At 51.7% G+C, this 23,204-nt stretch overlaps 1 protein-coding gene across 1 annotated transcript in view; it reads left to right on the plus strand.

Moving 5' to 3' along the window:
* CNTN4 (contactin 4) overlaps window positions 1–23,204 on the plus strand; it is a 371,545-nt gene that overhangs the window by 310,802 nt on the left and 37,539 nt on the right. The window contains exon 12 of the mRNA XM_087824678.1: window positions 4,965–5,115. Within this exon, the coding sequence (XP_087680804.1) occupies window positions 4,965–5,115 (151 nt within the window). The remainder of the gene's footprint in view (window positions 1–4,964; window positions 5,116–23,204) is intronic.

Raw genomic sequence — 23,204 nt, forward strand, 5'->3', positions numbered from 1 at the left:
CAAGGGACCAGGAGCCCGTGAGGTCGGCCCTGTCGTGGGCGAGGGGCCGTGGAAACGGCGTTCTGTGAACAAGACCAGGACAAGCAGGACCTGGGGTTAGGGACTCTGGGGACTCATGGAGCTGAAATGAGAACAGAAGAGGTTTCTACAGAGTGTTGCTGAGCGTCTCCTTGTGAAAACCAACCCAGATCAGAGGTCTCGTTTTGAATCTGACATCAGATCCGACCCTAGAGAGGAAAAAAAGTCCCACTGCGACCACCCTTCCAGTTACCTACCGGCAGTCGGGCAACCTCCGGGCTTTGAAACCTGACAGCAGTGTCGTGTGCTCGCGGTGGAAATGTTTCAGTGAGCGCACTCCCTCTGGGTTATTTTTGTGGAACGTCGAGGGGATGGTTAAAGATAATAGATTAGGGCTAAACCCATACGAAATGCAGAGCCAGCCTTCCCGTGCCCGTCCTCCGGTGACGTCCCCGGGACGCTTCCTCAGACTCACTCTGAGAAGTGGCGTGTTGTCCGAATTGTCCTTCCCCTGAAATAACACAGGAAAGGGTCACACCCGCTGTTTCCAGTGAGGGGCTTGTCATTGTCACTCTCTCTCGAGAAACGATGCTGAGGCACAGAACTTCTGTTTCCAAGGGTCCTATTGGCCACTCAAAACACCCTTGACCTGTGACCAGGAGGCACGTCCTCAAATAAAAGCAAGCCGTGGAGAACTGCAGAGCGGGCTCTCGGGAAGCACCTCATGGCTAATGGGAAGCCGATGTGCTAAGATCCTGGGTAAACGGCCTGGCCGGCGTGGCTCAGCGGTTGAGCGTCTATGCAGGAACCAGGAGGTCCCTGGTTCCATTCCCGGTCAGGGTAGACGCCCAGGTTGTGCTCCATCCCCACTAAGGACATGCAGGAGGCAGCCCATCGATGTTTCCCTTCCTCTCTCTATAAAAGTCAGTAAGACATATTTTTAAAAAAACATATAGCCACTCTGGTTCCTTTAAAAAAAAAATCCTTGAGAGATAATAGAAAGTTGGGCTTGGAGGTCCTGAGGCACCACTCGTCCGACTCGGGGAGAACAGCGCCCTCCAGGCGACCGCGCAGGAAATACCTGCTGTTCTCCGTGCGTCGGGTTCAGGCAGAGAGGACGTCCCGGTGGCTGAGCTGCCCTCCACTCCCCGGGGTGACCTGACCATTGGCTTGAACGTTTCTGAGCTCTTCGGAGCTTGCGGAAGTTTCAGCTTCGAGGCGCAGTCGTTTTTTAAGTGCCAGCAGAGGTGGGCCCGACAGTGTCCTCCTGGCAACCTTGCCAATAACTTTGAAGCCTCGTTTTCTGTGAACGTCACACAAAACAAGGGGCCTCCTTTCCTTTTCCTTCAGGCCTCTCGGGCCAGTGTCTGGGGATCAGAACAAATACGGGGTCCAGGCAGGACAAAGTGTGGTCCCATGAGAGCCAGGGCCGCTCAGGTGCACACAGATGGCCCCAGAACAGCAGAATGTTGGAAACCTTTCCTGGTCATCTGTCCAGAACTGATCTGACAGTTGGCCTGGTAGATTTGCAGGCTGAGGTGGCACTAGAAGTAAATGATGCAAACTAAGGAAACAGAGAAAAGATTGGACTTTATAATTCCACTTTTATTAGTACAAGATATTCCAGGCCAGCCTTTCCTCCAGGACATCCAACAGGCGACAGGCACGCAGACAGGACAGGACAGATGCCTCTGAAACAGGACCCCGTGTTTTCTGTTCTCTGCGGCTGATACGATGCTATTTCACATCCCATAAAAGCAATAGATAGTTTCTGACACACACACCCCTGTGTGGTGCGGTTTGATTTATGTGAACTCATTTCAGAATCAACTGCAGAATCCCTCTGGATCGGATGAAAACTGTCGGCCTGCAGTGATGAAAATAGATGTGCGTGGAAAGCTGAAGTTTTAAGAAGGGAGTTTTATATGAAACAGATCTGTGACTCTATTTCACAAAATACCCTTTTAAAAAAACTTCTGGAGACTTAATTTGCTTTTTTACATTATGTGTCAGCCCAGGAGTTTGCCTGACGTGAGAATGAGTCTGCTCTGCCACAAGAGCGCTCTGACTGCAAGTGAGCTCACCTGGGACCCGTGAGGGTCCTGGGGGGGGGGGGGCGGGGGGGGCGTGCGTGTAGCATCGGCGCTGGCGCCTCTCACCTGCTCCCCTGGTGGAAGGAACCACAGGGCCCACTAACCTCCACTCGGCTGGCCGCGGTGGAAACGCCGAGCGCGGGCCCGCTCACCCCACACCCGCTCCTGGCTCAGCGCGGCCGGGCTTGGGGGGTTCTCCTGGTTTCTCCGCAGTTTGCGCTTCCTGTTTAGCAAACTCAGAGCCCCTCCTCTTCCCTCGTCCCTCTTCCATCAGGCTGTCTCCATGCGCACACACGCACGCACAGGCACGAACGCACGCATGCATGCACACACATGCACGCACAGGTGCGAACACACACACATGCATGCACACACATGCACACACGCACACACCCAAGTCCTGTATTTATTCAGAATTTAACTGGTCTTTCAAATCATGCTAATATATAGGGTGTCCCCCAAAAATGTACACTGGACAAGTGTGTGTACATTTTGGGGGGACACCTTGTATTTACCGGGATGGTCATTGATTTTGTTAGTGTTCTTGGTACATAAACATCGAGGAGGTCTGTCCTGACCCCATCTTTTCCAGAACCTTGTCATTTTTTTTATTATGTGACCATAGATCACACTGGGAATGCGTTTATCTCATTACAGCAGGAACATCTGCGTTTGCTCCCTACTTATTAACCACACTTGTTCTAGATTCGCCCTCTGAGTAAGGGGCTCCCCTCACGGGTCCAGGGACTCAGCCTGAGCGAGGTGCCCCCGGCCTGCCGGTTCATTTATTTAACTTCTCCTTCACGCGGTAAAACCAGCCGTGTGCGCCGCATCCCCATCGCACAGGAACCTGCGCCCCACCGTTTCCTTCTAGGAGATTACTGAAGACCTTTTCACACAGAAGCACTTGATAAAGATGTAACCTTCTTCCACTGGGGCTTGTTTATTGTTTAAATTCACTCTTAGCGTATGGTTTGGGGACTTGTGAGAAACTGAGGCCCATTCCCCCCACGTGCACACGCTCACCCCCCGTCCTGTAGGTCGTTGGTGTCAGCACTTAGATCCCATGCTCTGAATGGTCTGAAGTCTTCAGTTCCATCGGGTTGAGCTGTAGGCGTCAGGGGTTAGAAACAGGGAAGAATTGCCCTGGCCAGCATGGCTCTGTGGTTAGAGCGTCAACCGTGCACCAGAGGGTCGTGGGTTTGATTCCCCATCAAGGGCATGCACCTGGGTTGTGGGTTCGATCCCCAGGCCCTGGTGGGGGTTCATGCGGGAGGCAGCCAGTCGATGTGTCTCTCTCACATCGATGTTTCTCTCTCCCCTCACTCTCTCTAAAAAATCAATGGAAAAAATATCCTTGATGAGGTTTCACAGAAAATAAAAATAAGTGAAATAGGCTCGAACTAAGCTAAGAGATGAATCCCTGCTCACGACAGAAACTAGAAACTTGCTAATTCAGTTAACTCAGTGGAAATGAGATTTTTCAGAGAAGCATCTTTTATGTCCTGTTCACGAGGACACAGATACGTATCTTTTGTTTTAGAAAAGAAATAATTCTTTAATATTATTTTCACACAACTGTAGACCCGGTGTCAACGTGAGTGACGTTTTAGACCACAAGTGGTGAGCCTGGGGCGGAGTTTCCTGCGAGCGCGTCACAGCTCCTCCTGCGGGAGCCCAGCGAGCGTCAGGCAGCCGCGTGGCCGCTGAGCAAAGCCCGGGCTCTGGGCGGAGGCTGGCGGCAGGCCCAATGCCCGCTCCCGGCTCGGCCTGCTGAGCAAAGCCCGGGCCCTAGGCGGAGGCTGGCGGAGGCCCAATGCCCGCTCCCGGCTCGGCCCACGTGGCCGCTGAGCAAAGCCCGGGCCCTAGGCGGAGGCTGGCGGAGGCCCGATGCCCAATGCCCGATGCCCGCTCCCAGCTGGGCTCCCCTGAGGGAGACGCGTGCCGGGAGCCGGGCGCACGGCGGGGGTCGCCACCCCACACAGCCGGCCCAGCGCCTCACGGATTTTCTTGTTTTCGCTCCACGCTGCGCGTGTCACACGCCACGGGGCCGGCTCTGACTCCGGGCGCCTGTGGCTGAGGGACGTGGGCACAGGGCCGTCCTCAGCCCCGCTCAGCCTGCAGACTCAGCGGTGGCTGCCCGGGGGCGCGGGCCCATCTCTCCGATCGCGCCCTTTTCCGGCCGCCTCGCTTTTCCGGCGTCGTTCTCCCTCCGAGGAGCCTGCCTTCCCCGAGGTTTTCCCCAGGTAGGGCAGCTTCCGCTTGTCGCTCTTGCCCCCGGCGGTAGTTCAGGCCTCACTGGCTCTCCGACCCGCTGATGTTTACTTGAATGAAGGACCAGCCCCTCAGTAGGGAGATGGAAGGTTCTCTGTCCCGATCCTCATGGTGGATCATCCCAACTTTTCAAGCTGCGGGCTTACAGCTGTGCATTGTACCACATATAAGTCCCACCTCAAACGTTAGTAAACCCATCCAGACTGACGGTGCTGCCCCCTGAGCTTTAGGAAAAACACAGCCTCTCCCTTGGCAACAATAGGGACACGACAGGAAGAAGGCGGGCCCTGGCTGGTGTGGCTCAGTGGTTAGAGCGCCGGCCCGCGGACTGAAGGGTCCGGGTTCGATTCTGGCCAAGGGCAGGTATCTCGGTTGCAGGCTCGGTCCCCGGCCCTGGTCGCCGGTTGGGGCACGTGCTGGACGCTCCAAGCGACGCTCCTCTCTCTCCCTCCCACTCTCTCTGAAAAGCAGTGGAAAAATACCCCTGGGTGAGAATGAAGAAAAGAAGGCAGCTGAAGCCTGGAGCCGTAGGGTGGTTTTCTCCCCTGACAATTAATCATCTGCCATCTTCCCTTCCAGCCGTGGGCCCAGACTTTTCAAGAGCCCTCGTGAAAAGGGTGACGCTGGTGAAAGTAGGAGGTGCGGCCGTCATCGAGTGCAGACCCAAGGCTTCCCCGAGGCCTGTCTACACCTGGAAGAGAGGCAGGGACGCGATAAGAGCAAATGAGAGGTACCTTGAAATGTGTTTACTGTTTGATTAACCCGGAACAATAATGCATTGGCCTGTTACGCGTGGTTCCAGAAGCGAGAGTGCACTGTCTGGTATTTGTACTGGTCGTCAGGGAACGGCCGCCTCGCAAGAGGGTGGTTTATAACCCTCGGTATCCAGCGTCCCCCAAGCCCGCCCTCCCCGCGGAGCGAGAGCCCGAGCCCGCTGCCCAGAGGCCAGCAGCCCAGTTCGTCTCGCTTGGTTTCAGCCTAAGGTGGTTTCCTTGTGGATTTCCCCACCTTTCCCCATCCTGCTTCCCTTTTGCATGAACAAATGAAGGCAGATCTTCTTTGCTATGACACCCCCGCAAATATTTGGCAACAGCTGTTATGTCTCTTGTTGGTCTCTGCAATTTTGAGGCTAAATATCTCTAACTCTGAAACATATTCTGCGAATAACATGGTTTAGATTATTTTAATCACTTCTTTTTGAACCCCTCTTTTACTGCTATCTAGACTCTTTACCTGTGTGTTTATTAAACTTGAACTATGTTTAGAATGCATGCTGTTTGTGCAACATAAACGTGGACACGGGTTGTTGGAGGCTTTAGGTCAGATGGCACCCCAGTGGCGGGCGTCTCTAAGACATTCCCTTCGATGTTTTTCCCATAAACTGTCCCCACCGCTTGCTGAAATCTACTCAGTCTGTTGGGAAATGGCGATTACACAAGAGTCTGGGTTGCCCCTAAGATAACATTGACCAGCTGTGCCCATAATGATGTTAACTGATGCTAAAGGTCAAGTGCCCAAGGATGCGACCGGGAGGCCCAGGAACACCTGTCTGCCTCTACCCTTTACACCTGGACGCCTCTGGATTGGCATATGCTAATTAGATCGCTGCCCTGGCGACGTCCTGATTAATGATTTTGCACACAGACCTGATGTGGTTTATTGATAGATGGCGAATTCTCACACATGTTAAATTCATAATATACATCCCATCCTGGCCTCTGCTGTGTCGAGGAGACAGCGTAGACCACTAAAGATTGGCACGGCCTTCAGAGGCGGGCCCAGCCGGATGGAGCATCGTCCTGGGCACCAAAAGGCTGTGGGTTTGATCCCCAGTCAGGGCTCATACCTAAGCTGCGGCCCGACCCCAGCCAGGGCCACGTGCGGGAGGCAGCCGATCGGTGTTTCCCTCACACTGACGTTTCTCTCTCTCCCCCCTCCCTCCCTCTCTCTAAAAACAAATGAAAACACATCCTCAGGTGAAGATTAAAAAAAAAAACTGGAGCCCAGATGAAACTGGAGAGCAGTTTCTTAGTTTGCAGCCTTCGCCGTTAGGTTTCCTTCCTATTTTACTTTAGTGTTTCCAAAAACGTGATGTCAGATTACTTTTAATGCTTACGTGTGTATTTTGATGCATATTAAAGGGGGGCAGAGGAAAAAGAAGGCAGAGAGGGAATCAGCGTGGCTCAGCTGGTGACATCGGCCTGGGATCCAGGAGATTGGGGTTCGATTCCCGGTCGGGGCACATGCCCAGGGTGCGGGCTCGATCCCCAGTGGGGATGTTTCTCTGTCTCCCTCTCCCTTCTTCTCTCTGAAATCAGTAAAGACTTTTTTTTTTAATTTTTTTTAAAAACTCAAGAAGAGAAAAACGCGTAATTGAAAAGTAATTATGTAGTGCTTAGAATAACACTATATTGTAAAAGCTTTAATTAAATTGATAGAAAGGCAAAGCATCTCTAACGTAATGTGGGTAACAGACAGACGTGACAAGGACCGTGAATGGACGGAGTTAGAGTAACAGGGCGGGTCCGTCCCGCAGAGGCCACGCTTGGCGCCCGTAATGAACACCCCGCAGGGACCTAAAGCCATAATGACCTTTCTCCTTTGCCGTGTGCCCCCCGGGGTCTGCTGGCGCCCTGCTGCCCTCTGAAGCCGGGACGGGGGGGGGCAGCCGGCTCGGGAACGTGGGAATTGCAGGGAGTGGGTGCTGCACAGCCGTGGCCGCTAACGCCTTGGCCGAGGAGTGGAACACGAGCCCCGCGCTTCCCCCGTTTCATTGGTCCGAACAAGTCCCGGGCTGTGCCCAGTTCAGCCAGCGGGGAGAGACAGTGTTGCCACGAGCTCACGTGGACCGGCATTGACTGTTCACCGCTTCACATCCTTACAAGCTGATTAACTGGCCTTTGGGAAATGGTGTATCGATCGGGGGAAATCTATTTGACCAGTGGATTTCATCGATTGTTCTACCACTTGACCTACCTCAAGGCGTGTCCCTCTCCGCCGTCTCTCCTAGCTTGTCGCTCGTTCTACTTGATTTGATTAATAGGGTTCAGATAGCGCCCCATCATTTCTTTGGCACTAAAGATACATTTCTGCCCAGGAAGGTGCCCGTCGTGACTCAAGTCCTGCTGTTTGTCTGCTGTTCCTTCAGCTCCACCAGGCGCAACCCAACAACCAGTGTTAACCCTTCATCTCCCCGAGGGCTGTGTTCCCGGCTCCGCCCGCCCCCTCCCGCCATTCAGAATGGGCCGAGCGGCTCCATCGATTCTGGCCGTGTGCGTCCGGAGGCTGGCAGATGCCACAGAACGGGGCACAGTGGGGTTCCTGTCCTCTCGTTTTTTAAGAGCAACTAGAAGCCTGCACTGTTATTTGAACTATCTTAATTTTTAAATGTCAACAATGAATTTCTTTATGTTCATGTTAGTACAGTGTGGACCACACATCCATGGACCAGGTACACTCCATGGGCCCCTGGTTTTTAACTTCTGAGAAAGGCAAGCTCAAGCACACATCTCGTAATTTCTGAAAAGGATGAAAAGTGGGAAAGATTTTACTGTTATTTCCTCAGTAGCAAAGAAGAAATTCTGCCACTTTCCTCTTTTTTCCCCTCTGAAAATGGAGACACCTAGTGAAGCAGACAGGTGGGCAGAAGCCATCGGACACAGTACTCGTGCCTGAAAAAATCACGATTCCTATTTTAGGAGGAAACTGAAATTGTTAGGCCAACACAAGGGACGAGATTCTTTCACCGCGCCCAGTGCTAGTTATAGTTTCTAGTTTACTGACCTGTCTTCCTCAATTCTCTTTGAAATGTGGAATTGTAAGAATCAAAAGGCAAATCTTTAATATTTGAATAAAAAAATTTTAATCCCTTAAATGCAAAATACTGGTATCAACAAAGTTTTGGTGAAATAATACTTTATGACCCCTAGAGTCTATATTTTGAAAGATTTTGCCAAAGGCTACTTCTTAACTGATACTTAATTTCAATTTTAACTCACCAACTGCTTTCAAATGAATCCAGGACAAAAATGTAAGAAACAATGTTAACATAGTTAAAAAGTCTTTATCTTTTTATATCATATGGGGATATTACATTTATCTTGGTGTCTATAGATTCAGAAATACTGGCTTAATCTTAACATGTGAACTATTTTAAAGAATATTTTTATGTTTGGTTTTTCAAGCCTTTAGAAGGGGAAACCATGTTCACACAGGCCTTACCTATATTAAACCAGGATCTAAATGAACCTAGATGCAAAAACCCTCAATAAAATAGTAGCAAATGGAATCCAAAAAAGTGTGGAGAAAACCATACACCACGACCAAGTGGGCTCATCCCAGGTGTGCCAGGAGCAGGAAGGCTCAGGAAGGAGCCCCAAGGTCCCACAAAATAGCTCTGAGAAGGCCCTGGATCTGGGAGCCTCGAGCGGAGCACTCCAGGCCACTGGGGACCAGTTTTGAAGACACACAAAGGGTTTTTTTTGGGGGGGGGTAAATATATTTTTTTATTGATCTCAAAGAGAGGAAGGATGAGAAAGAGGGGGGGGAAACATCAATGATGAGAGAGGCCCACAACCGGGCAGGTGCACAGGAGGGTTTTAACGGCATCTCTTCCCGGGCTGAAATGTATGTCTAGGCCTGATCCCCACAGTGTAACCAGATCAAGTCTAACATTTTATGAGAATGTTTGAGCCAAATAGGAATAACATTCATGTGTCTCATCCAGAGGCCCTGGGGTCTGTTTCCACAGTGAAATTAGATTAGATCGTGGCTGCTGTTTGCCTCTTCCCAGGGGCCTTGGGGAGAGTTGACTTTCATGTATACATGGCGGGAAGTCCCAGCACAGGGATGCTCCCGTCCAGGGTGAATTGAAGGTGTGAAACCTGGCGCGAGGCCGTGGCTGTCTGATGTCAGGTATTTGTCCTGGAGTCCCAGCGAGCCCCTGCCCCCTGCCAGGACAGGAGAGTTCACTGCTGCAGGCCAGGCTCCGATCTCTCCCAGAGGCGCCGGTCCACATGGCGCCCCTAACGAGCAACCTGCCCTCAGGGTCTCTCAAACTCTATGGCTCTGCTGTTAGGAATCCACCCTGGGGAGCAATCGTGTTATTGCAATAATTAGAGACAGTTCATCTCCATAATAATGGAAATCCTACCTCCGAGGCAAAACAACATCCCAGCATCCCAGCGTCAAGCATCCCTGCTCCAGATGGAGTCGGGGCCAGTCGTGGAAATAGAGGCAGCTCGTCCTGCTCTGCGGATACAGACCAGGGCCTCTCCCCATGACCCGGATCGTCTCTCCTGGAACCACAGATAAAAGAGTGAGGTTTAAGGTCCCGAGGCGCAGGTGATCTCTACGAGAGTCGGCCGCGTTTCTGTGGGCAGTCACCAGCCGGAGCCCAGAAACCGCTGTCTTTTGAGTGAGGGCACGAAATCGCCGGCTCCCCACGCGTCCCGTGTGCCCCCCATTAAGACGCCACGGCGGCCCGTCGCCCTTCACCATGACTCCTGAGTTACTGCTTTTCTTTGTCTAGAGTTAAAATAAATGTAACACGTTGCTGTACCTAGTTCTCCGTCAAAAATTAAAGTGAACCCTGGCCAGCGTGGCTCAGTGGTTAGAGCGTCGTCCTGTGCACCAGAGGGTCCAGGGTTCGATTTCCCGTCGAGGGCACGTACCTGGGTTGCAGGTTCAAGCCCCAGTCGCTGTCGGGGCTCGTGCAGGAGGCAGCCAATCCGCGTGTCTCTCTCACATCGATGTTTCTCCCTCTCTCTGTCTCCCCCCCTTCTCTTTTTCTCCCGCCCCCCCTTTCACTCTTTCTAAAAAAAAAAATAAAAAATCAATGGAAAAAATATCCTTGGGTGAAGATTAAAAAAAAAAAAAAAAAAAGAGGAAGCTTGGCCCAAAAGTCCACACATTTCGAGAAAAAGAGAGTCGTCTCAGGCTTATCACGAATGCGCCCCGTCGGGCATGAGGAAGTGTCCCGAGAGCTCACTGCCCCCGTCCGCTCGTCTTTCCGCCAGGCCCTGGCGGCCGTGGCTCCAGCCCTGCTCCGTCCCCGTCCCTCGCGGCTCCGGTGAGCGTCTGGGGACAGGAAGGCCTGCGATCCCTCGGGCTCGCCGGGAAGTCTGGCCGGAACCGTCCCCGACACCCAGCCCGGGGCCCTCGCATTTCCCCGCTACCGGGAAACAATAGAGCCTCCGCCGCCCCTCTCGCCTGGAGACCCTGCCGATCCGCCGGTGTGTCCCCTTTTGGTCCGTCGCCCCATCATCCTGACATGCGGGACAGCTCGTCAGTCGTCCCTCTTTCCGGACTATTTTAAAACCTGAGCACAGACGCGGCCCCCGGAGCCTCTTGCATTAACAATCCCGGGCTCCCCCCAGGCCCCCGTGAAGGTTCTCTCCTCCCGTCCTCCTGGGCGCCCGGCCGCCTGACTTCGTACCTGATACGCGAGACAGAAAATCAAACCTGCCTTTTAAACTAGGACATTATTCTGCCCGAACGTTGTTGCTCGTGTTAGACTCCGGTGCTGTTAGAGCTGCGTCTCGTAAACGATGCCCACCTGGCGCATTGTTGATTCAGTTTAATTGTGGGGGGAACAAAACCAAACCTCCCACGAGGCAAGCGGGCGTTTGAGCTGGTTTGAACCGGTCCAGGCCGTGTGAACGAGTCCAATTAACCGGCAACGGTAACGTCTGTTACCCTAATGAAACGGTTACTGTGTGTATGTGGCGCCTGTGGGCCGCTTCCCAGGGAGGCTCTGACCTGGAAACGGGGAGGCTGGCCTCCGTGGGGCGGGGCTGGCGGTGATGTTCCCGGCCGCCCGTCACGTCAGACCTGCCAGGCTCTGTCATCTGCAGCGTGCACACGGCCCGGGCGGGGGAACCTGCACCTCACGAGCAGTGGAGCAGAGAGCACAGGGACCCCGGGCGGGCGACTCCCGCTCACTGCGGCCTCCTGCGCGGGCGCGATGCCCGGAGGGAAGGGGCAGGCGACGGAGAAAGGAAAGCGGGAACCTTTGCTCTCCGTCGCTGGCCGGGCACCTGGGAAGCCCCTGCCCTGCCCGCGCAGGCCTGCGATCCCGTCTGTATCGATGAAATCCAAAAGCTCTGAAACAAACGGTTTTCTTTCTCTGTCTTGCAAATCCATCGGCTTATTTGGGGCAGTTTTGTAGCAAACGCATTTAGTGGCAAAACCAAACTGAGGCTCCGGACTTTGCCTTCCTTTTACCCCAGGTTTACTTGCATTCAGTACAAATATGTATTCGTTGTAAACAACCCAGTATCTTCACGTGAAATGCCGTTGAACCCAACGCAGTTCACGTGGACCTCACCCCGCCGCGGGGCTCCTAGCGAGACTCTCAGCAGGAGCCGTGGGAATTTCCCAGCAGCCTAGGGGGCACCTTCCCAGCAGGAGGCGGGGACAGCGAGCGTGTACCGAGTGCCCGCAGGTGGCAGGCGTTTTACTTGTACCGCGTCCAACTCTCTCCAGAACATTCCAGCTGGTTATTCTCCTGCTCAGTGTGCACTCGAGGGGACTGACTTACTCGCTGCCAGGCGGGGAGTAGGAGCCAGAGCCCACCCTTAGGTGATTCGACTTCACAACGTAAACGCCATCATTTCACCATCCCTCGTGACCTCAGCTCCGCTCTCACCGCCCCACCCTGCCCTTGCTGGGTCCCCGCCGTGGCCCCATTTCTTTGACAGGTGCCACCTTCAACCAGGCGGCCCTGACCGGGAGCCTTACCCTACGTCGCCCTGACACCACTCTTGTGAAGGTCAGTGACCTTCGAATCGTCAGACCTGTTGACCAGGATTCATTCTTCTGTTCGGCCTCCGTTATGACTCTCGCTTTACTCACCCAAGACCCTGGTCTTCCTTCTACCCCTGACCACGCCTTCTCGGGTGTGTCTCTTGGACCCTCCTCTCTACAGCCTCTGAACCGACCCAGGGGCCAGGGATTGGGCTCCTCTGTCTGCCCCTCTTCGGAGGTGACTTGCCTTCAGCTGGCCGGTAGCCTTACAAACTGTCGAAATGCTGGGAAGTCCCAGTGCGTGTCTCCAGCCAGATTCTCCTCAGACCTCTGGAATCGTATATTCAGCATCTGCCCAGGTCTTTGAAATCCATCCCGGACAGAAAGCATTTCCACTTCAGTCCATAAGCCGCCCTTCCCCTCGGCTGGAAGAGAGGAAGCGCCGTCCAGGTTTGTCGGGACTATTGACTGGATGACACATTCTCCAAACCGCTGGGAGGGACTCAGTGATCAGTTCATCAACTCATCCATCCTGTACTGTTTAGCAGCAACCCCACTGCCAAGTCCTATGCTGAGACCCTAGATAAAAATTATGGAGCCAATTATCTGGGAATAAGCGACTCCACATTGAGCTAATGGCTGGGATTTCAGTTTCTGTCATGGAGGGGAGGATTCCTGAGGCCCTCATTCCACATTCCCTTTTCTAACATGCACGGTCCTTTGCAAAATGGAGATGTGCTTGGATGTCACGGGAGATCACTGCAGCTTTGCAGACCTGGCCTGGGGAAGAGCGAGTCTTCATTCAGAAACGGGTCTCGATTGCCTGCGCACCCCCAGCGTCCCCGATGCCCTGGCTCAGTGTCACCGTGTCTTCTCGAGAAACAAGAAGTTCCCCGAATGAACAAGCCCTTCGCCTTCTCCCTGTGGGTTTATGAGCCCTGCCCCCCGCCCCCGCCCCCGCCCAGTGGGAACTTGCTGGGGACCGTTACTCCCGATGGACAGCAGGTCTGGTCTTTCTCCCCCTTTCCACATATTAAATTGTCACTGTGTCAAATGCCTTGTCCTCACATATGGTGCCATGAGGAAACTGCAATTATATGTACCCAGTTTTTTCCTCTGACCTTTGGATTTCATTCATTCTACAGCGAATCCCCCCAGGTGGCTCTGAGAGCAGGTGTCATTCAAATCAATAGGGGCCAGTGGCGCCCGGCCTCTCCCCCCTCTTTTCATGGGGGCGGGAAGGGGGGCCATGCTGTGTTGGAGTGAGAACCTCCCATGCCTGGGACGCACAGCAAAGACCTGCAGCTTCGTGCATTCCAGCCTGCAGCGTAGCCGCCTCACGGCCCCGCAGCCCAGGGCGCGGGAGTCATCACGACAAACCACAGAGGCCTCTGTTCCCTCCTCTGTGCCCAATGAATTTTGGGCTTCTGAGTCTGGACTATTTTGTTTAGATCTTGGATCTTCTCCTCTCATCATGTTTTCTCACTCTGGGAATACCTACTGTCAGAATTAAGTAGGTTATAAACTAATGCTAACTGTAGTCCCTCCCCCTCCGCCACCACCTGGGAGGTTTGGAGGGGACACGTGCCAGCTCACAGCAGGTAGGTTCTGCAGCCACACAGCTTCGTTTTAATATTGGCGAAAGCAGAACCGATCAACAAGGAAAATCTGCCATGAAGAAGTCTCATAAAACATTCCAGAGTTCAGTGGACCATTGCAAATAGTAGGCAGAGGAGACAGCCAGGTGCTCCCCAGGATCTGAGAGTTGAAAGTTAAAAGTCACACATAATGGTCAATATTAGATTTTTTAAAAATCAGCTGTAAAAATAATATATTCCCTGGGACCAGGGATAAAATGCACAGAAATCCTATTTATTTGCTTGACTCCGAGAGCTGTGGGATAAATGGTATTTGCATGAGTCAGTCTTCTCACAGCAAGTGACAAGATAGACACAAGCTCAGCTCTTTTTCCACCACATTGACTGTGTTCTCACGGCCAAAAAAAATGCCCACAGCAGCTTTGGACCTTAAATCTTCAGGTAGTCAGCTACAGAAAGAAAGAGGGAGGATTATTTTCCAGAAAATCCCAGAGAAGGTTGCCTTGTGGGTCGTTGAGTTAGATTAGGTGATGTGATCATTCCCTAACTAATCACTGGCCAGAAGAAATTAAATTCTCTATTAGTCAAAGCCCGGGCCCCATGTCCCACTCCGAGGACTAGTGAAGCCTAACAAAGTCAATGTGGTGACTGGATGAGCAGTGGTTTTCAAATGGCTATTAGTAGATATGGGGATGGTGGATGCTGCGCACAACTGTATATCCAAGAAGCAAGGGTCAAAAATGGAAGAGAGTGTGGAGAGATTGAATCCTCCTACACTGCTGGCGGGAAGGTAAAATCTTGCAGCCACCGTGGAAAGCAGAATGGAGGCATCTCGAGAAATTAAAGACAGAATTACCATGTGACCCAGCAATTTCATGTGCAGGTGTAGCCTCAAAAGAATTGAAATCAAGGCCTCAAACAGGATAACTAAGAAAAAAAGAAAACACAAGTTACTACAATCAGAAGTGAAAGAGGAGCTATCACTACCAGTCCCGTGGACATTAAAAGGATAATCCAAGAAAACTACCAAGAGCTCTGCGCCCACAAATTTGATAAACTAAATGAAATGAGCTCATTCCTTGAAGACGGTACGTGCCAAAACTCACACAAGAGGAAAGAGACAATCCGAATAGGCCTGTGTCTATTAAAGAAATTGAATCGATAACTAATAACCTTGAAAAATACAAATCATATTACACAAATGTGTTCACTGGTGAATTCTACCAAACATTTTAGAAAGAAAATATAGCAATTGTCTGTAATCTCCTTTAGAAGATAGAAACAGAGGGGATACTTCCTAACTCATTCTATGAGGCCAGAATTACCCTACTACTGAACCCACACAAAGTCATTACAAGAAAGGAAACTACAGATCAATTTCTCTCATGAACCTAGATGCAAAAATCCTCAAAGAATATTATCAAATCCAATGCAAAAAAAGTGTGGAGAGAACTATACACCACAGCCAGGTGGGTTTTACCCCAGGGCTGCAAGGCTGGCTCAGCATTTGAAAATCAATTAATGTAACCCATCACATTATGTGAAAAATCACATGATACGTCCGTAGATGCAGGAAAAGCACTTGGCAAAATCCAACACCCCTTCATGATAAAAACTCTGCGTCAACTAGGAACAGATGGGACCTTCCTCAGCTTGGTACGGAATATCTACCCAAAACCTTCAACTAACATCACACCTAACGGTAGGAAACTAGAAGCTTTCTTACTATGATCAGGACCCAGGCAAATATCTCCCTTCTCATGACGATTTTTTCAGTATTGTACTAAAGGTCCTGGCTAATGCAATAGGACATGAAAAGGGAGCAAAATGTATACAGATTGAGAAGGAAGAAATAAAACCGTCTTTGTTTGAAGATGACATGATCATCTATGTAGAAAATCCAAAAGAACTGACAAAAAAACCCAGCAAACTCCTGGCACTAAAACATCCTCTTGGCAAATAGCGCCGTCAAGAAAATAGAAAGACGACTGGGAGAAAATATTTGTAAAGATTCCTCTGATACAGGACCATTATCCACAATATACAAAGAGCTCTTAAAACTCAATAAGAAAACACACTTTAAAAAGGGGCCAAAGACCTTAATGTACAACTCACCCGAGAAGATGCCCAGATGGCAAATAAGCACTTGAAGTGATGCCCCACATCTCATGTCACCAGAGACGCGCAGATTAAAACAAGGACGTATCCCTTCACTCCTGTTAGAACGGCCGAAATCTGGAGCCCGCAGCCAGCTGCTGTGAGTACGTGGGGCGGGAGGAACTCGCCTTCCGTGCGGGCGGGAATGAGACGGCGCAGCCGCTTTGACGCACAGTTCAGTGGCTTCATACAAAACTGAACACCCTCTTACCAGACAGTAAAGAAACCGTACTCCTTGGTACTCACCCAAAAGAGCCAAAAACCTACGTCCACACAAGAGCCTGACTGTGGATGTTTATAGCAGCTTTATTCATAATTGCCCCAAACTTGGAAGCAACCAAGGTGCCCTCAGGAGGCGAATGAGTAAGCAAACTGTGGTCCATCCAGACGATGGAATATTTCTCATCATTAAAAAGAAGTCAGCTGTCAGTCCACGAAAAGACATGGAGGAAACCCAAAGGCATGTTCCTGAGAGGAGCCAGCCTGGAAGAGTCCCACGCCGTCCGATTCCCACTCTGTGACCGTCTGGAAGGGAAACCCCTGGAGACGGCCACAGGGTCAGTGGTCGCCGGGGCGTTGGACCACGGAAATTCACCAGTGAATTCTCCCAGCGGCCAACCTGGCACCTCCCCTTCTACCTTCTCAATATGTTCCTGTTAAACTTTGCTATAAACAATCTGCATCTTTTCAATGATCTCACTTGTGGCTCCCCCCAGTGCAACTGTGAGTGATAAAAACAGGATAGGAGTGGAGTCTGTCTCAAGAAGCATGTGAAATGTGAGCATTGGAGTACAATGTGGAAAGCAAGGACCCCCCCGAGAAGCAGCGGAGTCGAGGACAGCAAGAATTCAGGGGAGGCCCGCCCTTGCCGGTGTGGCTCAGTTGGTTGGGTGTCATCCTGTTCACCAAAAGGTTGCAGGTTCGATTCCCGGTCAGGGCACATGCCTGGGTTGTAGGCTCAATCCCCAGTAGGGGGCGTGCAGGAGGCAGCCAGTCAATGTTTGCTCTCACATGGATGTTTCTCTCTCTCCCTCCCCCTTCCCCTCTCTCTAATAGGATGGAGGGGAGGGAGGCAGGGAGGGAGGGAGGGAGGCAGGGAGGAAGGAAGGAAGGAAGGAAGGAAGGAAGGAAGGAAGGAAGGAAGGAAGGAAGGAAGGAAGGAAGGAAGGAAGGAAGGAAGGAAGGAAGGAAGGAAGGAAGGAAGGAAAAGGAAGGAGGGAGGGAGGGAGGAAGGGAGGGAGATAGAATATAATTCAGGCTGAGAGAGTCCGGGAAGGCTTCCTAGCAGACGGCACCCGAGAGGCACCTCCCGTGATGGATGCAGAGCGTTTGGAGAGGGTGTGGAGAGCTCTCCTGTGCGTCCCAGGCACGCACTTGAGAAGCCAAAGCGAGACGGAGACCCCATTATGTGAGCGTCTAGAATCCTACATAACTCCAGAGCAACTGACATAGACATGAAAAGGCACCTCATTGACTAGTTCTTTTGTCCAATAATGTTTTACAAAAATTGTGCCCCCTAGGGGACAGGAGGGTCAGCTGTCATTCGGGCATCCGCATACCTACAGGCCAAGAGGAACCTGAGAGCCACGCAGGCGGGCATTGAAATCAAAGCTCGGCGTTGATGCCAGAGCCTTTTTCCAGACCACACTGAGTAAAACCCATAATCGCTTCGGGTTAGCTGTAAATGGCTCCTTTGTGCCATTTCATAAATATCATTACGGGAAACTAGAGCCATATCTCGACATCAAGAAAAGAATCTAATCCTTTCAAGTCCTTCTAGGTCAAGAAAATTAGCTTCTAGGGGGAAGTATATTAAAAACAAAGAGTCGGGTGATATTTTCAGAGCCATTTTTCAGAAGGCAGTGCATTTTCAGTTATGTCCATGATATCAATAGAGTTCCTGGGAAAAGCTCTTTAAAAGTATAAGTATCTAATCCTATTTCAGTGCGATGGGACCAGAAAGCCCTCATGTCCACACGAGGTGTTCGTGAGTCCTTCAGACCGGTTGTGACTTTGTCTAGTAGCCCTAATCACATTTACACCTCTGCACATTCTGTGTGGAGAGCATGGAGGGGCTCTCCCTTGGCTTTCGAATCGGTATCCACAATCTAGTTATTATTTTAATACAACTCATTTCCTCCCCGTTAGATTGGATGCCTGGTGCATCCATCCCACATGTAATTGAAGAATCGACCCTTTATTTTCAGACCCATACTATTTACTTCCGAGTGACTGATTCATCAAAAAGAAATCTTCCACTCATCAGAAATAATTTGGGATTCGTACAAATCCTCTGGCTTCTTCCAGAGGCAAATTCCTCCAAAGGCACTTCACAGCTATTAATTCTTTGTCTCACCAGCTTGGAGAGTTGGCTGTCAGTTGAGAGGAAATAGACAGGGAAATGTTAAAACCAGCTTAAATAACTTTCTGGTTCTATTTAACTTCGGTACAACGTCAGTGGAACTTTTAAAGTGACTATTTCATATTCCACGGCCAAGGCTGGGGTGATACGTCCCAGACCCAGTCGCCCAGCACCGTGGCTCTGCCTTCAAAGGCCTTTGAAAATGTGTCTCATGATGTCTTTAGAAGAAAATATCCCAAAATGAAATGAAAAATTTCATTTCTCAGCCGAATTTTCTTTACATCTGTCACCTTCTGAGGTGTGGGTTCTGAATTATAAGATGTTTCTCTTTTTGAACCTGTGGAGATCGTGAAAGGCTGCACCCCTAGTGGAAATTGGTTTGAGATAATTCCTTAAACACCTGGTGGAGGTGGGCACCTGTCACTTTGGTTCACGGTAAAACCAAGAGCATGTCACAGGTGATAAGGGCAAATGCTCCTTTAAAACACAGAGCTGTTCCCTCTTAACCTTAAGTAAATATAAGTATTTTTTGTTCATCTGTCTCTCTCCAAAGCAATAAAAAAATACTTGAGGCAGCTTAGAATACAAGTTATGTACAATAAGACTGTTAAAACAGAACATTTAGACCATGTAGAAGAGGGGGAAGCATGCGTTAATAATGATTTGACTGAATAAATATTAATATTTTGAGCTTCCTAGTACCCCAAGGCAAAAGGGAAACCAGTGAGCTAGTCAAGTTCATTATCTGAAAAATATTCCTGAAAAGAGATGACTTTCTTCTGATACTAAATCATCAATTAACTTTATTACTTGAACCCAATAGCGGATTGATTGTATTAACACCCCCAATTTTTAACTTGCCTAGATCCATGCCCTTTGCCAGCGCCAGCCACCCTACCTTGACCCTGAGCTTGGACACGTGACTTGCTTTGGCCAGTGGAATGTTAGCAAAATTTAGGCAAGGGACTGCTGTAAAAGTGCTTGCACATTGGAGCTTTCCCTGGCTGCTTCTCAAAACCTGTCACTACCATGCAAACAAGACAAGGGAGGCCTGCTGGCTAAGGGAGAGACACATGGCCCAGCCGCACCTGTCGCCCCAGCCAGCACTTAGTGTGTAAACCATAGAAATGCTTGTTGTTTAAGCCACTGAGCTTGGGGGCTGTTTGTTACGCAGCCATAGCTAACCGATGCACATCCTCGAATAATACAGTGGACAGCGTCTTACGCAGTCATCTTTCAGCAACTATAGAAATACCTTTAATATAACAAGTCACAGCCCTTGAGTGCATACCTTACATAAAAATAAAAACATTTTTATTTGCTTCAGTGCCCACTATATAAAATGTCATCGAATCCCTGCTGGAGATAAAATACCCACCCCTTACAGAATTTGTATTTACTAAAATGTTTATCCATAAACAGAGTTTTTACCGTTGCGTTTTAGCCAGACCACTGGTGTGGCCCAGGAGAAATCCAAGCTTTCTCTTCTGGAACGGTTGGGAGACTGTCCTCTCCTGTCCCCACGGTCCCCCAAGCCCTTTGTTCGCCAGGCTGAACGCGTCAGCATTCTTCGGTGGCAGTGAACAGAAATAACTCTTGCTAACGGAAGCAAACGGGAATGTACTGGAAGGACAGGAGGGAGTTCGAAAATCCATGGAAGACGCAGGTTGGAAGCTGAGTGGGCCCACGTGGCTCTCGGGGGCAAGGGCACGGGAAACGTGGAAGCCTTTCCCACGGGAGCATTGGCCCAGGCGCTGCTGCTGAGGCTCTGAACTCCGGCCTGTTCAAGTCCTTCATCCTGCTGCTCTAGGGGGAAGGGCGTGTAGACCACTGTAGCACCGAGGTCCCGCGTCACAGGGGAAGAGACCGCCCTGCCTGCGGCCCCACCGGGTGGAACCCAGTGGGGAAAGATGTCCTCAAAGAAAAGGAAAAGCCGAGAACCACAGCAAAGGCCAGTGTTGAGCACCAGCCTCTCGTTTCCATGCCAGGAACCTCGGAGGCCCGTCTGTCTTCGACCCGGGCGGCATCCAGCGCCAGGGCCCCTTCTCAGCCGGGATTTCATCCTCAAAGGATGTTGAACAGGGAGTGGTGCCTGATCCAGCTGCCGTCTCATCAGCACAGTAGAGGTGGCCGTCCCCTCCCTCGTTCTGGATGCCGTATCTCCAGTAATGTCGCAGGTCTCGGGCACCATCACTCACTCAGGCTCGGTCTCCTTCGTTACGAGCTCTCCCAGTACTGGGTTCGTCGCAGCCGGTACCGTGTAATTTCGCGTTTGTGCCTTGGCTTCACATCAATCTAGAAATAAAATGTAAATTTCTTACGACATGAGCCAGCCCCGGCCTTAGCGACCAGGCTCACCCCTGACGCTGCACCCGCCTCCCCCGCGAGCCTGTTTCCTGTTCCTGAAACAAACGCGCCGCGCTGGTGTCTGCGTTCCGTTCTCCGCGCACGGCGCTCTGCTAGGTTGTCCCGTTCACGCGTTCACTTAGTGCTCGCTGTCTCTGTTCCACCGAAACTCGAGCTCCTGGGAGCAGTGACAGTGTCTGTCTCACTTAGCGCCTCATACCTGACGCCCAGGAGGCGGCAGGGCCCCCGCCCACGCTCGGGAAGCACCCGCCGAGTTAGCGAGAGAGCGTGGCCGTCCCCGTGATACGCGGTCTCCCCACAAAGAGTTTAAGTCCCACGCGGGCAGAGGCCTCACCAGCTTGGCTCCCCGCTGTATTTCCCGTGCATCGCCCCACGGACAGGAGGTTCTTTTCTGTTAGCTCCCACCTGAGGTTATTTCTTCCGTTGGTTTTTAGAGAGAATGGAAGGAAGGGAGGGAGGGGAAGAGAGAGAAGCGTCCATGTGAGAGACACATCAACTGGTTGCCTCCCGCTCACACCCTGACCGGGGCTGGGAACCGAACCTGCGAGCCTTCGGTCTGTGGGCCCGAGTCCTAGCCACTGAGCCACACCGGCCCGGGGAACACGCCAAGGTTCGCATCGCAGGATTGTTTAGCGGAGGGAAGGATGCCACGTCTGCACGACTAACGTCTTGGAACCTTCGTAGACAGTTCTGTTTGTCCCCATCAAGTGTCACTCACGGCGACCGTCAGTCTGACGTTCCAGTCGATGGAGATCAGCTGGGAATTCGGTCCCGTCCGGCCCAACATGAGCTCTACCTCCCGGTGGGCCCGACGCAGGCAGGACGGGTGAGCTTGGCCCTCGACGTTGTGCCACCTGGAGAAGCGGTCGGCAGGCCGTCCCTGCCCTCACCCAAGTGATCGGCGGTCTTGCTGGGGAAATTTGGCTGCTGCCAAGAAAATGAGACAGGGGTCTAGCAGTTTTCCAGGGCCGACAGTTAGTGATGTGAATAAATCAGACTCCAAATTATCTTTCTTTCCCACTAAAGTGGCTTAGTAATTGTATCGACCCTTCATTCATTATCCTGTAAGAATTGGGAGGCTCGAGTCGAGAGTCCAGATCCGCTAATAAGTGGTCAGGTGTTTCTCCGAGTTTGAGGAGCATACAGATATCTAGGGATGTTCTTCAGATAAAAATTTTTATTCCAAAGGTCTGAGGTGGGGCCCGAGCTTCTGAATTTCTTAGCAGCCTCCGGGTATCTCAGAGCTGCTGGTCCAGGGACCAGACTTGGAGAAAGAAGCAGAAAACCCTGGCTAATAACAATACAGACAGCCTTGGGCAGGTGCCGCCCTTTGCAGCTTTCAGAGCACCTGTTGGCACCTTAAATTGTTTAACTCCCTACGGTGACCCGAGGCCTCGCTTATTGGTGGGGAAACTGAGGTTGAGAGAACTTAGAATTTCCCCTCATTCACCGTCTAGTTGGAATTTAGGGCCCCGCCTCTGGCGCTCAGACGGCGTCGGCTGGAACAGACGGGCTGAGGCTGCCTCCCCGGTTTTCCGCACTAATCTCGAGAACAGTTCCCAAAATGGTTTGTCGGCGGCGGAGCGGAGTCCAGGACCTGTGGCCATGTACACATCTCTCCTCCAAGAAAATCGCTCGCCAGGCTTCTTGGAGGCTGATGACAATGTGCTTTACTCCCTCCCCCCTCAGAAGTCAGACGGTATTGGAGCCAGTCACTGGGTACTTTGGAAGGTGTTTCTAACCACCTACGAGCTGCGCCAGCCTCGGGAAGCAGTGTCACGGGGCCGCCGCAAACAGAAGGATCCCTCCGAGGACCTGTCGCCACGTGGACAGCTGGGGGGCGAGGAAATGGCCCCGGTTCGGTCGATGAACTTGACAGCTCAGACTTCCTCTCAGAGCTCAGACTTCGCCGTCACGGCCGTTTCTGAAGGGACAGAGCACGTGCAGGTCCCCGGGGCGGGGGCAGCGAGCACTGACTTCAGCAGTCCTTTCCTGAGCCTGATAGAAATGCTTAAAACTCACACACAGTTTCAACTGAGTTGTGTTTTCCTTGGTCAGCAATATGAAAGAAGACCTGAAATCTACCTGAGCAGCTTGCTGCGTCCCTTGTTTGCTCGTTGAAAGGTAATGGTTAACCCATCAACCCCCTCTGCAGGTTTTCTGAGCTGTTTGTTAAAGGGAAGCGTCCCCTAGGACTCTGACAGATGGGGACTCTGTCCCCGTCGCCCGGGGCTTCCGTGCGGAACTTGCTCAGAAAACCACAGGTCCCATTTGGGGGTAACCCTCCTGCAGGGTGACGGGATATTGCGCAGTTGGCGGTTTCTGTCACCTGTCACCCAGGCCCCCGAGAGAGAAGATCATCAGCATTTTTAAAGGCCCGGTTTCCCCCCACTGGCTGTGATTTATGGGACTGACAAGGCCAGCTCCTCCGTGTCAGCAGCCAGGGCCTCTGACGAAGAAAGAGGTTCAGTCTGCCCCATAATTCCAGGCACACCCCTGTCCTCCGCGGACCTGACATCTCCAGCGACGGGGGGCTGCGCGTCTCGCCACAGTAGGTGATTTACCGTGTTGTGAATTAGACGACCTCTC

Source organism: Miniopterus natalensis, chromosome 15, assembly GCF_054644295.1.
Source record: "Miniopterus natalensis isolate mMinNat1 chromosome 15, mMinNat1.hap1, whole genome shotgun sequence".
Taxonomy (NCBI): domain Eukaryota; kingdom Metazoa; phylum Chordata; class Mammalia; order Chiroptera; family Miniopteridae; genus Miniopterus; species Miniopterus natalensis.